Raw genomic sequence first — 17,968 nt, forward strand, 5'->3', positions numbered from 1 at the left:
CTGTATCAGAGTAAGAAATATTTTCAAGTAACCTGACAAAAATTAGGCACATGAATTTTTAACTAATATGTTTGACGTTTTTCTCTCTAGCCCAAGCAGAAGAGATTAAATAAAAGAACCAAAGCAAAATTGGCCAGAGAAATATTTGGACTTTTGGTCTGTTGATTATTTCTCTGAATGTGGATCACATTAGTGACTCATATCCTTACCAAATATTTCTCTGAACTTCAGGGATCGTAGTCTAAACTTGAACAAGGATAATTCATTCTATCGCTCTTGAATCTTTGTGGTAAAGTCCAAATTCTCCAACTGACTCAGCAAACTCACACTGAGATGTCAAATGTTATTAGGGCATACACTCTTTTTAATAAAAGACGTCTGTGTCACTCATATGAACGTGAAAAGAGTGAAAGCGTTAGTTGCTCAGTCGCATCCGACTCTTTGTGACCCCGTGGACTGTAGCCCCCCAGGCTCTGTCCATGGGATTCTCCAGGCAAGAATATTGGAATGGGTAGCCATTCCTTTCTCCAGGGGATTTTCCTGACCCAGGGATCAAACCTGGGTCTCCTGGATTGCAGGCAGATTCTTTACCAACTAAACCATCAAGAAACTCATATAAGCACCCCTAAAAGGGATCTAAGAGAGAGACAGAATAAACACAAGGATTTCCAATTTCTTAAAAAAAAAAAAAAAAGACTTCCTGGGGTCGAGGTGCTGATGGAAACATGCTGAGCAGAGGAAACAGCCCTAATAATGGATTTACTAGATATGCAGAATTTTCCAGATTAGTTGATATGAATAAAATGGTGCACATAGGCAAGCACGCGTGCACACATGCATACACACACAGCTTGGCCCCCTGACATCTCTTGCCAATTTCCATCTCCATTGAGAAACTGCCTGACTTTATACAGTCACAGCTTGCATCTAAGTCCATTTCCATCAAGAATCACAGCTTTCTTTCAGCCGCACCATGCAGCATGTGGGATCTTAGTTCTCTGACCAGGGACCAAACCCCTGTCCCCTGCATTGGAAGTGGAGAATCTTAACCACTGGACCACCAGGGAAGCCCCAACCACAGATTTAGTTTCAACTGATGAATTTGTTATCTGGCTTATCCAAACATTCCAAGTGTTATTTCAACCAACTCTTCCTGCTGCCTCTCAAACAATTATATTCCAAATTGAAATTATAATGCATGTGCCAAAAACATTTTGACTTAGAGACATTTGTCTGCAAGAGATTTTAGTTGCCCAATAAAGAGAAAAATGAAAGGTGTCACAAAAATGAAGGACCCTATGTCTAGATCGTAACTACTCTCCTTTCCACCTCTTCCTCCCAAGTTATTTTAAAGATACCTTTTTATATACAGTAAGAAAATACATTACTGGTCTCTTATTTTCTGAAGACTGGTAACCAAGATAGTGCCAGATTTCAACTATTGTCATAACCCAAATGTATTTAAATGTTCAAAAAGATTTCCATTCTTGGGCCTGTAGATCTTTTCTTCACAAAATTCCTGTGAGTTCAATCCTTCAAACCCTACAATTTGATCCAGGGGGAATATGATCCTGCATCTGGGTTTATTCTGTTAAGGGATCAAAGGTAACATCCAATTTCCATTTCAATCATTGTCCCCCTAATTCTGACTACTTAAGAAGTAATATCCCACTGCTTTCAGGGTTTTTAAAAGAAATGCTTGCATTTCCACTTAATCCAAATTTTTTTTAAAATGTATGTTGTTTCTCCTAAATTTCTAAACATGTATACTTTCTATAACTCTAAGGTTTACCCAAAAGGTTTTACTTTCTGTTTTGATTTTAAAAAGCAAGGGAGTTCCAGAAAACATCTACTTTTGCTTTATTGACTATGCCAAAGCCTTTGATTGTGTGGACCACAACAAACTGTGGAAAATTCTTCAAGAGATAGGAATACCAGACCACCTGACCTGCCTCTTGAGGAATCTGTATTCAGATTAAGAAGCAACAGTTAGAACTAGACATGGAACAGACTGGTTCCAAGTTGGGAAAGGAGTATGTCAAGGCTATATACTGTCACCCTGTTTATTTAACTTATATGCAGGACACATTATGTGAAATGCCGGGATGGATGAAGCACAAACTGCAATCAAGATTGCTGGGAGCAATATCAGTAACTTCAGATACGCAGATGACACCACCCTTATGGCAGAAAGTGAAGAAGAACTAAAGAGCCTCTTGATAAAAGTGAAAGAGGAGAGTGAAAAAGCTGACTTAAAGCTCAACATTCAGAAAACTAAGATCATGGCATCTGATCCCATCACTTCATGGGAAACAGATGGGGAAACAATGGAAACAGTGAGAGATTTTATTTTCTTGGACTCCAAAATCACTGCAGATGGTGACTGAAGCCATGAAATTAAAAGACGCTTGCTCCTTGGAAGAAAAGCTATGGGAACCTAGATAGCATATAAAAAGTAGAGATGTTACTTTGCCAACAAAGGTCCATCTAGTCAAAGTTATGGTTTTTCCAGTAGTCATGTATGGATGTGAGAGTTGGACTCTAAAAAAAGCTGAGCACCGAAGAACTGATGCTTTTGAACTGTGATGTTGGAGAAGACTCTTGAGAGTCCCTTGGCCTGCAAGGAGATCCAACCAGTCAACCCTAAAGGAAATCAGTCCTGAATATTCATTGGAAGGACTGATGCTGAAGCTGAACTCCAATATTTTGGCCACCTGATGTGAAGAACTGACTCATTGGAAAAGACCCTGATGCTAGGAAAGATTGAAGGTGGGAGGAGAAAGGGACAGAGGATGAGGTGGTTGGATGGCATAACCAACTTGATGGACATGAATTTGAGTAAGCGCTGGGAGTTGGTGATGGACAGGGAAGCTTGGTGTGCTGCAGTCCATGCGGTCAGAAAGAATCAGACACGATTGAGTGACTGAACTGAACTGAACTGATGCTTTTCTGAGTCATCTTTAACTATCTGCCATCTGGCCAAGAACAAGCATATGCACATAAAGCTGCAGACACGGCTTAAACCTTACGTTTCTCTCAGGCTCTTTCAAAACTCGCTGACAAAGCAACACATCAGTCAGATTCCTGAAACTGGGGAATAGTATAAATTTCATTTCCTAAAATGCTTCATTGGGTAAACTAAAGATTTACACATTTTATTGGATAAAAGATTGCAAAAATAGACTGCTGATGAACAAAATGAATAAACGGCAGGAAAAAAATTCAGTTGACTAAACAAATAATTGAATAAGTAATCAAACACCGATGCCAATACCACTCAAAGAGGAAGCTGAGGGAATTTTTCCAAAAGGATGTACAAAGTATTTTTGATAATGGTGGCCAAGAGAGCACAGTGACAAAAAAACGCCCCCCATGTATAAGGCACAGGGTCCCTGCCGTGTGTAAAGGGAAACCGAGAGGTCCTGGTACATGACCTCCCAGCAGCCTAGGAATCAGCACAGGGCAGGTCGGCCCTTCAGCAGCTTGGAAAAATGAAAGTGTTAGTTGCTCCGTCGTGTCCAACTTTTTGCGACCCTCTGGACGGTAGCCCGCTAGGCTCCTCTGTCCATAGAAGTCTCCAAGCAAGAATAATGGAGTGGGTAGCTACTCTGTTCTCTCTCCCAATCCAGGGATCAAACCCAGGTCTCCTGCATTGCAGGCAGATTCTTTACAATCTGAACCACCAGGGAAGCCCTGGTGCAGCTTGGAAAAGGCGTGTTAATAACTGACTGAAGTCCCAGTCGGTAAGGAGCAGATGGTCCAGACCTGCAGATATTTGCCGCAGTCCCTGGGAAAGGGTCTCTCAGCAGAACTGAGTTATTTCTGCTGGAAGGGCTTTAAACCTTCAGCTCAAAGTTTGAAGAACAGTTTAGTGGGGGGTATTCTTTAACATCTGAAAAGTTAAAGCAGGAACCAAAAACATACTACCTGAAGACAGGAAAACACATTGAGGATTTATCAGGAATAAGAAAATTTGATGAAAGGGGATAGAGGATTGTAGAAGACACACAAGTTACACAGAAATTAAGCATAGGACAATTCTCAAGTTGACAATAATGAAAAATAAAAATTGAAATTGACCAGAATAAAAACTATTAGAAGAGGTCACATGCATTCACCTAGGCTGAGAGCTGACTCACAATCATAGCACCTGGAGAACCAGCTACAGTCATTTCACTCTCTAAGAATACATGAGGCTCTAGTCGAAAATAGTTTATCAGATATCCAAGTTATAAAAGAACAATGGATGAGTTCATATATTACAAGTCTCCCCAAATAACTACCTAAATAATAATAAATGTTGTAAATTCCTTGAAGAAAACAAAGCACAGAGAATTTATAAAATATTAAAATGCAGCATTTAAAAATATATAGCCACAGGAACTTCCCTGGTGGTCCAATAGCTAAGACTCTGTGCTCCCAAATGCGAGGGGGCCCAGGTTTCCCTGGTGATTCAGATGCTGAAACATCTGCCTACAATGCAGGAGACCTAGGTTCAAGCCCTGGGTTGGGAAGCTCTCCTGGAGAAGGAAATGACAGCCCACTCCAGTGTTCTTGCCTGGAAAATCCCATGGACAGAGGATCCTGGTAGGCTACAGTTCATGGGGTTGCAAACAGTCAGACACGACTGAGCATCTTCACTTTCTTTCACGGATTATATCACACATGCCACAACTGGGGCAATGGGCATGCACTTTGGCAAACTTTGTGAAACGGTGAGGAACAGGGAGGCCTGGCGGGCTATGGTCTATGGGGTGCTGCCAAGGAGGGCTGGCATGCTGCAAAGTCAGACATGACTGGGCGACTGAACAACAACAGGCAAATAAATTAGTAAATACTTCAAAATAAATAAATAAAATTAAAATATATAGCCACTTTTTCATCCTCCTCTGCTCTTTTTTTTAATCCCCCTTTGTTTTACACTTTTTCAGTCCTAATAAATTTACTTCAGCACAAAATAAAGTTGTTGTTGTTGTTATTATTTTAATCTGTAAGATAAGATTCCTCCTTGGAATTTCTCAAATGTACTCAACAAAATACAGAAGTCAGGGTCCTGCTTCCTCCAGGTAAGTGGCATCCACACACACCCAGACAGGTGGCAGTTTCAAGTCTCTTCCTTCTTTTCCAAGCCTTTCCTTCTTTTCCAAGTTGTGGCCCTGTAGAAACTTTCCATTGCCTGTGATGATGACTTTCCAAAGGAAATGGGAGGACACAGCAGTCACTTCCCAACTCTCAACAGTGGCCACTGGGAGACCAACTCCATCTTCATCTAGGGGACTTCCCTGGTGGCTCAGTAGGTAAAGAATCTGCCTGAGACCACCCAAGAGATCTGAGTTCCATCCCTGGGTCGGGAAGATCCCCTGGAAAAGGAAATGGCAACCCACTTCAGTACTCTTGCCTGGGAAATTCCAGGGACAGAGGAGCCTGGTGGGCAACAATCTGTGTGGTTGCAAAGAGTTGGACACGACTTACCAAATAAACCATCTGCTCATCATTAGCAGTGACTCATTTAGAAAAGAACGAGCCTAAGCCTGTGGCTCGGGATGGCGGTCACCTGCCCCGGGAACATTACAGGGGAACGTGTCTGGGGGCAATGAGGGACAGAATTACTGACTTTTTGAAGCCATTTATTTTAACCTATTTTACAAAGTCTGCGAGTGCAAAGTGTTTGAGATCTGGACGGGACCTCCAGCGTTACCCAGTTCAAACTTGCATTGACAAACAAGGCTTCCTGTTCCGCGGGTGCCCAGCAGGTCCTCTCCTCCCGCAGCTCCTCACCCGCTCTCCTGTCTCCCCTGCTAACACCCCTCTGACCTAGTCAGTTGCCTGGTGGCCTCCCCAGGCTGCTTGTGTTTGGAGACCTGTTTGCTCTGATCCCTCTCGGGTGCCACCCGGTGATCCGTTGGGCTCAGAGAGAACTTGCAGGCCTGAAACAGCAGCATTCTCTCTTGCCCGGATCAGCCCCATACATTTCCACTGCTTGTCAGGTGAGCCTGCCCCAAGCCCCGCTCTCTTCCAGACCATCCATCTTAACCATCTCTCTCCCCTCAATTTCAAAAACCGGCCAAAGACCTCTGGACACTATTGCAGTGTGCATCTGGACCCTCTGCAGCCTCATCTGCAAAATACATTACAAAAACCAGTGTGTTGCCCAATATACCTTATAGGGTTGTGAGCAAAAATGAACTTTTGTAAATAATTTGTTATTGCTTAGTCACTATGTCACATCCAACTCTTTTGCGATCCCATGGACCATGTAGCCCATCAGGCTCCTCTATGCATGATACTTTCCTGACAAGAATACTGGAGTGGGTTGCCTTTTCCTTCTCCAGGGGATCTTCCCGGCTGAGGGATTGAATCCGTATCTCCTGCACTACAGGCAGATTCTTTACCACTGAGCCACTAGGGAAGCATATGGTGACATTTCAATTAATATATTGTTATGATTACAAATCAAAATAAGAAAGATAGATGATAAATATGAGAGCTGTCTTGAACATTGAGGATGCTGTCTAATCAAGGAAGACTTCCTGCAAGAAGTGTCAGTCTCATGCCGCTTACACATTGCAACCTCACTGCGTTCATTGAGTCTCTGGGCAAAGATTTGCCTGCCTCATGAATCCCTGGGAAAACCAAGATGTCTGTTTTAAAAATAAAGGAAGAAAAGTCAGAATCTCACCTCAAAACCTAGCAATTTGAGCAACAAAGCAGTCCCCCTCCTCCAGATAAGTCCTCATCATTTCAGTCCCATCAAGACCCTGTCTTGACAAACCAACTAGATGAAGGACAAAGACAAGAAAGAAGAAAAGCAAAGACGGGAAGTAGAGACTGAAGCACACAATCACAGCAAGTGGAGAAGAGGCGTGGAGATCAGGAGCATTTCTTCTGAACTCTGCCTTGTCCCGGCATGGTGCCATCCCCCAGGCACATCCCCAGGACACACACAGCTGCTTCCCCTACCCCTGAACACACCCTTTGAGAATCAGCTACCTCGTCCCACATTCTGGAGTCTGTTTTCCGATTCAGGCCTTGCTTTTTCACTGTGTCTTTTAACTATAATAAGATAAGTATCTGAGAGGAAAGTGGAACTATTCATGTTTTTTCCCAGTCAATTGTGAACTGTGAATTTCATTATTTCAAATCTCACTTAAACAGAGTTGTGACATCAGGCTGGCTGCTCACTGAGGGCTGAGGGTAGGTATGATGGGAGGCTTGGGCACCTCCAAGAACTGGTCAGCCTTGCCAAGGGGCCCTAGGAGGTTAAGTCACGTGGACCAGGGAGCAGGCCCGGAGTGCCACCCACACCCCCAGCAACCCAGACACACACACCAAGGTCCAACCAGCCTCGCAGTAACCAGAGCTTGCAGTTTGTGCCAATGGTTTGTAAAAAGACGTGACATGCTTCTTCCAGCTGTACAGCCAGAGACGATTCATCCATGAGCTGCCAAAACACATTTCATGCAAAGTCTGAAAAATTCCAGGAGCCAAGGAATGAAGAACTCAACCGCAGACTAATACAAACCAGCCAGGCATCTCTAAAGCATTTTAGCAAGTACCGAAGCCCTCACTCAGCCCTGTCAATTACTACTATAATCATTCCTACCTGGCTTTGTGGTCAGCCAGGGTCACAGCCGGCCCTGCCTCCACTGATGCTCAAGGCTCCCAGACCAACAAGAGGGGCTGAGCTGACCGCCCTGGAGGCAGATGAGCTGCAGATCACAACCCTCCTCCACTTATGGAAATAAACAGATGGACACTCACATCCCACATGTGGGGACATGGTCCAGGAAAACCCCAGAAACTGTCACCTCCTCCCTCCCTCTGTTCCCATCCTTCCCATCCCCTACTCCACCCCCCAACCCCATTACAGAGAAGAGAAGGCTAGGTTCCCAAGGGAGAGCAGATCAGCCTTACTGGAAAAAATAGCTGTCCTTCTAGACCTCTCCTATCACAGGAAGACTTGCAGGAAGAAACGAGGAGTTTGTTCTAAAGCCAAAGGACTGGAATCCCAGGGATGAGGCAAATTGCAAAGAACATTCATCTTCCGAGTGGATCCTGTCCCTCATCCATCCCTACCCTGTAAGCTTTCATACTGTGGAGTGCCTAATATCCAAGTAGTTAAAAACATTCTCCTCTTGTTTGGAGGAAGAAATCCACTCTCTTTGGCTCCATCAGAAGGCAACTCAGATATTTGAGAAGGCAGCTCTTCATTCCGTCCTGATAAATTATTTGATCCTGGGCTTCCCTGGTGGCTCAGACTATAAAGAATCTGCCTGCAATGGAGGAGACCAAGGTTCAAACCCTGGATCAGGAAGATCCCCTGGAAAAGGGAATGGTAACCCACCTCAGTATTCATGCTAGGAGAACTCCATGGACAGAGGAGCCTGGTGGGTTACAACCTATGGAGTCTCAGAGTCAGACATGACTGAGCAACTAACACACACACACATGTTATTTTATCCAAAGCACAGACATCAGAAAATTCAAACTGCTCCTTTGATTTCTATCAAAATACCCAAATATAAAGCCGCCGGGTCTCTCACCCCCAGCACATGCCCTTCTTCTTTCAGTCTTTCTCAAACATAGGCCCAAGGATTCCCAACAATCTACAGTCAGAACGTAAGGCGCCCACATAAGCAGAGTCTCCAGCAGCAGTTATCTCAGGGATGGCAAGTGCTCTTAGGAAGCTCCTTCCCAAACCAGTGTGTGGTTTATCCAGGCAAAGAAGCAGAGCCTCCCCTTGAACTTGCACACTGTTGATAGAGTCGATCCCCCAGACAGCATCCTAAGCTTATAACTGGCCTCCATGAAAAACCTTCGTGGATGATGACAAAGACGGTTAGGATGTTGAATGGTCTGTTTCTCTAGCTTTCTCTAACCTCTCTTCCTAAGACCAAGATTTTCCTGTTTCACAATTTGTCCAGATCCCTCCATTAGGTCTGAGAAGAAACTACAGTTGACCCTTGAACAATGCAGATTTGAACTGCAAGAGTCCACTTATACACAGCTGTTTTTCAACAGTAAATACTATTGGTGATTGGTTGTTGGTGGAATCTGAGGATGCAGAGAAACCATGGACAGAGAGAGAGCCAACTGTAGGGGACTGAGAGTGAAAGTCGCTCAGTTGCGTCTGACTCTTGGCAACCCCACGGACTGTAACCCACCAGGCTCCTCTGTTCAAGTAGTTCTCCAGACAAGAATACTGGAGTGGGTTGCTATTCCCTTCTCTAGGGGATCTTCCCAACCCAGGGATCGAACCCAGGACCCCTGCATTGAGAGTGTGGCATCTTAGCCACTGGACCAGCAGGTAAGTTTCCCATGTTGATCTCTACCTTTAATGATCCCGGGATCTTCCCTCCTACCCTCATTGGGCAACTCTTAGTCCTTTTATTCCTAAAACAGAGCCCTCCTGGGTTCAGGTCACTGAGATGCCCAGCTGTTCCCACAGTCAGATAGGCACAAAAAGTGACAGACCGCTCTTGACCTGAACTCTGCAACCTCCGTGGGCACAGGTGGACTCAGGGGTGATGGGTCCTCCCCGAGGAGCCCCCAGCCAGCACTGCAGCACGTTTAAGAGCCACCCTTGCATCCAATTTTCCTAAGAGTGTTGTAGAATCGGATTGCCACACACCTTGAAAGGTCTTTCAAGAGCCTGTTCAGTTGATTAGAGTACTGGATGACTTAGCAAAAGTCACACTTTTATTTCAACTGCATCTCATCCTGATGCAAAAGGCACAGCTGGAGCACGTGGGCATCATAACAGACTAGGAATGGTAAGATCTGAGTTCAGGGGCCCAGCTCCATCAGCCACCATACTCGGGAGTGCCTTGTTTTAGACTGAGGCCTCTAAGTGGAAACTCTCTTATTGGTTCAGACCAGAGGCACCTATAAGTGGATATAAGTAGTCTTTAACTAGCTGCATCTCATGGAAACTTTGAGTTTTTATTTCCTCAACTGTTAAATAAGAATAACAAGCCCAGCCTGCCCACCATGCAGGCTGCTCTGCAAGCTGTGAGTTGATGAGTGAGAAAGCAGCCTCCGCCCGGGGCATCTCTGTGCCGGGATGGGGCGCACCTGCAGAGACGCTGCCCAGGGATTCAGCTCAAAGCACAGAGGCATTGTGAAATCCTGCAGTGGGGTCAAAATGAAGCACACCCCAGTTTTTCCCCTCGAAGAGCTTGTGAGTGACATAAAAGGAGTAAAACTAACCTCTGTGCTGTTCAAAGTGAACAGAGAAATAAGCAGGACACATCTGGACAGTGGGACAGAAAGAGGCTTACTTTAAGCCTCATGTACAAACTGTGTTTATAAAAATAAATGTATATGTATATTTCATGTTATATATTATACATATTCCTTATATATTAATGTGTGTGTGTGCTTAGTCACTCAGTCCTGTCAGACTCTCTGCAACACCATGGACTGTAGCCTGACAGGCTCCTCTGTCCAGGCAAGAAAACTGGAGTGGGCTGTCATTCCCTTCTCCAGGAGACCTTTCCAACCCAGGAATTGAATCCAGGTCTCCTGCATTGCAGGAGGATTCTTTACCATCTCAGCCACCAGGGAAGCCCATATGTTAGTACATCTGTCTATTATAATGCATATATCACATGCATGATTACACATGACATGTAATGTGTAATACTATGTGTGCATGTGTGTCTATGTGTATATGTGTGTATGTGTGGGTTGTCTATGAGTGTGTCTGTGTGTGCATGTGTATATATGTATATGTATATGTGTATGTGTGTATGGACTTCCCTGATGGCTCAGATGGTAAAGAATCTGCCTGCAATGCGGGAGACCCGGGTTCAACCCCTGGGTTCGGAAGATCCCCTGGGGAAGGGAATGGCAACCCACTCCAATATTCTTGCCTGGAGAATTTCATGGACAGAGAAGCCTGGCAGGCTACAGTCCATGGGATCACAAAGAATCAGACACAACTGAGCGACTAACACTTTTACACTTTCACATGTGTGTGCACACGTATAAGTGTGTGTGTGTATATATGTGTGCATATGCATGCATGTGTGTGTGCTTGTATGTGCATGTTTATGTGCATGTGTGTGTGTGTGTGTGTGTGTGTGTGTGTGTGTGTATGTAATGACTTCCACAGGAGGGATAAGAGAAGCAGGAGTAGAAAAGGTCCCTGGAGGCCAAAGCTGTACCGTGGAGGTGAAGGAGAAAGGCCACAGGCAGACTTGATGGTCAGCTTCCTTTGACTAAAATCTGGCAACAACCCACTTCTTCCATGGATGGAGCCCACGGTTAAAGCTCTGCAGGGAAATATCAGGGCTGGGACGGGGAGGGGAGGACATGGTGAGCATCTTCCTGGATGAGCATCCAAGCTGATACTGAGTGTGGCATGTGTATGAGGGAGCAGCTACTTGCTAAACAGTCTAAGGCATGTTTGGACGGCAGTGGGAAGGCTTCTGAAGAGGGAAATCCCAGTGATGAAAAGGACAGGCACCATTACGTGACCAAAAAGGGTGTGCTGCCACCCAGACACCATTATATGACCTTTATATTGATACATATTCACTCAGCTCATCCGAGTAACAGCCCCCCATAATAAACGGTTCCAACTACTATGTGGATGAGTAGATAGCAGAGTCCATATTCTCAACCGCTACAGGTGGTGAAGTTTTCTTAAGTTTCTCTGCAGCATAATTACCGAGCAGCACATTCATTCCCTCCTTGCTGCACCCGCTGCACCCTCAAGCCTCACCACCAGCTGCCTCTTCATCAGGGCATGGCTCGACTTCTGTCTAATAGGAGTAAGGGTGGGTTCCATCTTTGGCCAGAATAAGGTTATGACCTCCCAGAAGGTCAGAGGTCCACACCTATCTCTTGTGTCTTCCTCAATACAGGACACAGAGAAGGTTCTCCCTCCACAAGTGGGTAAGAAACTAGGCTTTGACGTAACAAACACGAATTTTAGTATCAGTTTTGCCTCTTATCAATTGGGACTTTGGCAAACTATTTGATCTTCCTAAACTCTCTTATCCTCATCTATGAAATGGATATAATAATAGACACCACTCACTGGGTAAAGCTTAGCACAGCGCCTGACACAAAGTAAGACTCAATAAATGTTGGCTGTCATGAATAATAATTCCTTCTTCCCAGTCACTGATTGAGTCTCCCCTCTTAGAAGCTCATTCCCTTCCTTGTCTCCAGGCTTCCCTGCTGGCTCTGATGATAAAGAATCTGCCTGCCATGCAGGAGACCCAGGTTCGATCCTTGAGTCAGGAAGATTCCCCTGGAGAAGGAAATGGTAACCCACTCCAGTATTCTAGCATGGAGAATTCCATGGACAGAGGAGTCTGGTGGGCTGCAGTCCATGGGGTTGCAAAGAGGCAGACACAACTGAGTGACTAACACTTTCTAACATTTCCCTTGTCTCCAAACGATCGTCCTCAGTAAAGGGTGGCATCAGACTCTCCAACCAATCAAATTCCAATAGATCCCAAAGAGAGAGAAGGCACCTCGGGGGTGTTAGGAAATGGGGAAGGTGCCTAGCAGAATGGAGAGAAAGAGTGGCATTTAGCAGGTTGGGTGCACGCATGCATGCTCAGTCCCATCTGACTCTTTGCAACCCTATAGACTGTAGCCCACCAGGCTCCTCTGTCCATGGGATTCTCCAGGCAAAAATACTGGAGTGGGTTGCCATGCCCTCCTCCAGGGGATCTTCTTGACCCCGAGATCGAATTCGCATCTGCCTGTGTCTCCTGCGATGCAGACGGATTCTTTACCCACTGAGCCACCTAGCCCAATAGATTGGGGAGCCAAGGTACAGAATATCCTGCAGCTCACAGGACTGCCCCACACAAAGAAGGACTTTGACCCTCAAAATACCGAGAGTGCTTTCCCTTGAAAATACACAGCACTGCTTGGAAAATACTGAGTTGACCGGAAAGTTCCTTGGCCAACCCACTATTTACATATGTAGGACAGCAGACTAAATCAATCCCATAAACAGACCGGCAAGGTGAGAGATCCAAAATCACTTAGGAAATCACCGGTACCTCCGGATGGTTTCAGGTGGCTCTGCGCGGAGGGGAATCTGCTCGGCCAAGGCCAGGGTGTCCTGCAAGGTCTTGGTGACCTCCTGCAGCTCGCCCAGGGACAGTCCTCCCACGAGGTCGCAGCCCTGCCACGGGAGAAGCCGCTCCTGCTCCTCTATTTCCCGTCTCAGCTGTTGATCTTTTGCTTCCAGAACAGACATCCTGGCTTGGAGGGTCTCAATTTCTTTCTGCAGAGAATGGAGAGAGCAGGTTTTGTAAATTAACCCCATTCATGGTCGACTACACTGCTGAGAACTCTCTCTTTACAGGAGAGTTCACCATATGCATGAGAGCCATGACGCTCCCCTTCAAGGCGGGCAGATTTTTGGAGGTTTGCTGAACTGGAAAAATCAAGCCAGCTTTGTATTTCTGATTAGCTGGCATAAGGAAAAAGTTTCCCTCCCAAGCATTAAATAACTCTGGATGGTGAGCCAAGAATTAGACTTGGAAGAATCCAGCAAATATGTAAACTACTTACTTCATTTCAGGTGACAGAGCCAGAACACAGTGCAACAAACTTCAGGGACTTGAGATACCAGCAAAGCAGCTACCACGACCGAAAAACGAAAAGCAAACAAGCCTTGGCTGGTCTGACCCCAAACATGCAAATGTAGCATGCAGAGAAAGATTAGAAGTCAGAGTTTCTTAAGTCTACAGGATTGAAAGAACAATGAGATGCCACAGATAGGGTTATGCAGTCTAAGGTTCATAAAAATATTAAATAAATTTAATTTCCACTAATATGACAAACCAAATCCCAAGAATTGAGTATCATCCAATCTTGAGGTCAATGAACAAAACGAGCAGCAGGTTGCTCTGAATGCCCACTGTGCACACAGTGTTAAGGCAGATAATCATCTCAGTGCCCATAGCATCCTCAATCTCCAATGAGACTCTTCTAATTAACATACGCCCAGGCTTCCTGCACTGGCTTCCAGCTGACAAGAGCTCCAATACTGGCTGTCTCCCCATCTCACCCACATCCTCGCAACCCCAAGGTGCCAACCATCCTACCTGATCTACCTACTGACCCCTCCTCCAGTAGGGGAGGGAAGAGACACAGGAGGAGGTATTGAAGATCCACAGCTAAGACATCCTAAGAAGACAACAGCGTGTATTCCACTGGCCCAAGATTACAGTATCACTGGCAGGGTCTCCCACCACACCTCCCTACTTCCTACCTTTGAATTCCCATCCCTATTCTTTCCTTTTTTGTTTGTTTGGGTTTTTTCAACTGTAGTAAAATATAGGTAATAGAAAACTTACCATCTTAACCATCCATCTCCAGGATTCTTTTCATCCTGCCAAATTGAACTCTGACCCCCCTCTCCGCCTGCATTCAGCCTTGGAAGCCATCTTTCTAGTTTCTGTCTCTGTGAATCTGACTCCTCCAGGTGTCTATATGTGGAATCATACAGTATTTGTCCTTTCGTGGCTGGCTCATTTCACTTAGAATAATGTCCTCAGGGTCCATCCATGCTGTAGCATGTGTCAGAATTTTCTTCCTTTTAAAGGCTGAATTTATCATTGTATTTCTATACCACATTTTGTTTATCCAGGCATCCCTGGTAGCTAAGCTGGTAAAGAATCTGCCTGCAATGCAGGAGACCCTGGTTCAATTCCTGGGTCAAGAAGATCCCCTGGAGAAGGGACAGGCTACTCACTCGAGTATTCTGTCTGGAGAGTTCCATGGACAGAGGAGCCTGGCAGGCCACAGTCCATGGGGTCGCAAAGAATCAGACAGAACTGAGCAACTCGCACTTTGCTTATCCATTCATCTGTGATAGACACTTGGGTTGTTGCTTCCACCTTTTGACTATTGTGAATAATGCTGCTGTCGATACATGTTTGAGTCTCTGCTTTCAATTATTTGGGGTCTTATACCCAGAAGTGAAACTGTTGAATCACATGGTAATTCAACTTTTAATTTTTTAAAGAACCACTATACTGTTTTCCACAGCGGCCCTTACCCTATTCTCACACAGAAGTCAAAATGACTTTATGAAATGTGGTCAATTACATCACTTCACTGGTTAACCAACCCCACTCCATGGCTCCCATTCCAGTCAGAGAAAAGCCCAAGACCTCAGAAAGGCCTGCCAGGCACCCCCTTATCACTGATTTTCTCCTCTTCTCTCCCAGCATTGTGCCAAGAATGCTTCCTTGAAACACTCAGTATATGCGTATGTGCTAAAGTCACTTCAGTCATATCCAACTTCGCAACCACCTCTGAACCGTAACCTGCTAGGCTCCTCTGTCCATGAGATTCTACAGGCAAGAATACTGGAGTGGGTTGCCATGCCCTCCTCCCGGGGATCTTCCCAACCCAGAGATCTAACCCACATCTCTTATATCTCCTGCAGTGGCAGACAGGTTCTTCACCACTAGCACAACCTGGGAAGCCCTCAAACGCTAAGTAGCCTGGGCTAAAAGTATGTTCTGTACACTCTGATATCATCAGGAATATTCACCTCCAGCTGGTGAATATTATCCAGAATCAAAAATCAGACTTCACATTTTCAACTACCTGAACTTGCTGTACAAGTTTGCTCAACGTGGTGAGCTCAGAGTGTGAAAGCATCAGTTTACTGGAAAATATGTTCAAACTGGAGAAGGAAATGGCAACCAGTATTATTGCCTGGAGAATTCCATGGACAGTGGAGTCTGGTGGGCTACACGTAGTCCATGGAGTTGCAGAGTCAGACACGACTTAGCAACTAAAAAAACATTTTCAAACCTCATGGCTCAGAGGGTAAAGAGTTTTCCTGCAATGTGGAAGCCCTGAGTTCGATCCCTGAGTCAGGAAGATCCCCTGGAGAAGAAAATGGCACCCCACTCCAGTATTCGTGCCTGGAAAATCCCATGGACAGAGGAGCCTTGTGGGCTACGGGGCTACAGTCCATAGGGTCACAAAGAGTCAGACACGACTGAGCGATTTCACTTCACTTTTTTCAAATTGCAATGATGTTTGCCTCCCTTTGCTGCCTTGCTATCATATGGAATTGGAAGGGTGAACTCATAACAAGAAGACTCTGCATGGGAGTTGGGGGTTTCCAGTAACCTCTCCACGCCCCATTCACTTGTCTAAGGCCACTCGGCTGTTTAGAGGCTAAGCCACACTGTGGACGCACGTGTTAAAGAGCTCTGCGTTTTCCAGAAGTCTGTGTTTCCTCACTGCTCCCCAGTCAGGCTTAAAATCCTCTAGGCTTGGGAAGGTGTGGACAGAACTTCAAGGCTCCTTGCTTCTGGGGGGCCCTGTCAACTTCCAGAGCCCCTGGTCACCTTCTGGCTATAACTCAGAGTTGCACCAAAATTTCCAGCCCCCCATGATTCTCAGCCAACCCGCATCCACTGCTCCGGGACAATCCAGAGCTCCCATGAAGCCCAGTCATTCCCAGTGTTTCCCAGTTCCGCCCGCCTTGCCCAGTCCCCACTCACAGCTCTGCCTCCTAACAGTCGCTACCCACAGTCCAATCTGATAGCAGTTTCCATAAAGGATTGCCACAGCTCAGATTTTTTTTTCTGCCTTCTGAAAGAAACTCCTCAAGGACAAAATGATAAGAGGTGACAAATTGGCTTGGCACTCAAGGAAGGCATATTCAAAAGATAAAGCGTACTAGCAAAAACAGGCACAAACACTGCTGAACTTCCAACCTCTTGTTTGTAAAAAGACTCCAACAAGCCCTCCAGTTATCTCCACCCACACTCTGCCTCACCCCTCCTGGGTGCACTGCCAACTCTCTAAGGGCTGCATTCAAGCAAAGACTCATTTTGCTGCATTTGGCTCAGATGTGTTAGAAAAATGCTGTCTTGCGTCATAAAGACTTTTCACCTGCTCACCTGTAACTGCTGCTTTTCTTGCAGAAGCCAGTCTCGCCTGGTGATGGACACGCGCAAACTGTCCTGAGCAGAGGCTTCCGACATCTGTGGATCCATTCTCAGCCGGGCTTGGGGGTCGTCACCGCCAGCTCTTAAAACAGACACACACGCACACACACACACACACATATAGGCACAGATATGAATGACCTGAAATTTTCAGGTCTACATGAATCTTAATGGATAGAAGAGTCACAAAGTGGCTCCTGGCTGCCCTCATCCTTAGAAGGGTTGTGGGGTTGAGGTCCCAGTGTATGCTTTTGTTTGAGTGATTATCTGTTGGGACTTTAGCAGTTGCCTAGAGTCACCTTGCTTTATTGGACTGTCTGGCTCCATAACTATGCGTGTAGCTATCTGCACTGAAAGTGTAAAATACCCATCAGATATTAAAGACTTAGTATGAAAACAAAGAATGCCAAATATCTCATCAATGATATTTTCACATTCATTACATGTTGGGATGACAACGTTTTTGATACACTGGGTTAATTAAATGTATTTCTTAAATTAATTTCACTTGTTTTTTTTTTTCCTTACATTTATAAAATATGGATAGTAGGGACTTCCCTGGTGGTACAGTGGCTAAGAATCTGCCTGCCAGTTCGGGGGACATGGGTTCGATCCCTGCTCCAGGAAGACCCCCCATGCCAAGGGGCAACTAAGCCCACACTCTAGAGCCTGTGAGCCACGAGTACTGGACCCATGTGCTGCAAATACTGAAGCCCACACACCTAGAGCCCATGCTTTGCAACAAGAGAAGTCACGCAATGAGAAGCCCCAGCACAGCAACTGGAGAGTAGCCTCTGCTCACTACAACTACAGAAAGTCCAGCAACAAAGACCCAGAACAGTCAAAACTAAATAAAAAATCTCTTTTTTTTTTAAATAAAAAATCTTAATGTGGCTACTATATTATTTAAAATCACGTATGTGGTTTCCATTGAACATCATTGGACAGCTCTGCCTGGACCCATCCAGAGCCAAATTCCAGGGCAGATCTTGGCTGTGGACAAGACAGAGAGG

General features: G+C 45.4%; 1 protein-coding gene across 8 annotated transcripts in view; it reads right to left on the bottom strand.

Moving 5' to 3' along the window:
- The window catches only part of DISC1 (DISC1 scaffold protein), a 433,479-nt gene that overhangs the window by 228,590 nt on the left and 186,921 nt on the right, over positions 1-17,968 (bottom strand). For 7 of the 8 annotated variants that reach the window (XR_006270956.1, XR_006270957.1, XM_043477124.1 and 4 more), the window contains 2 exons: positions 16,908-17,037; positions 13,029-13,255 (listed from right to left, as the gene is read on the bottom strand). The exons of the other annotated variant lie outside the window; for it this stretch is intronic. Coding sequence is in view for 5 of the 7 variants with exons in the window: in XM_043477124.1 (XP_043333059.1) it covers positions 13,029-13,255; positions 16,908-17,037 (357 nt within the window). In the remaining 2 variants the exon portion in view is untranslated. The remainder of the gene's footprint in view (positions 1-13,028; positions 13,256-16,907; positions 17,038-17,968) is intronic. 8 annotated transcript variants of the gene reach the window in all.

This window comes from Cervus canadensis, chromosome 8, assembly GCF_019320065.1.
Source record: "Cervus canadensis isolate Bull #8, Minnesota chromosome 8, ASM1932006v1, whole genome shotgun sequence".
Lineage (NCBI taxonomy): Eukaryota > Metazoa > Chordata > Mammalia > Artiodactyla > Cervidae > Cervus > Cervus canadensis.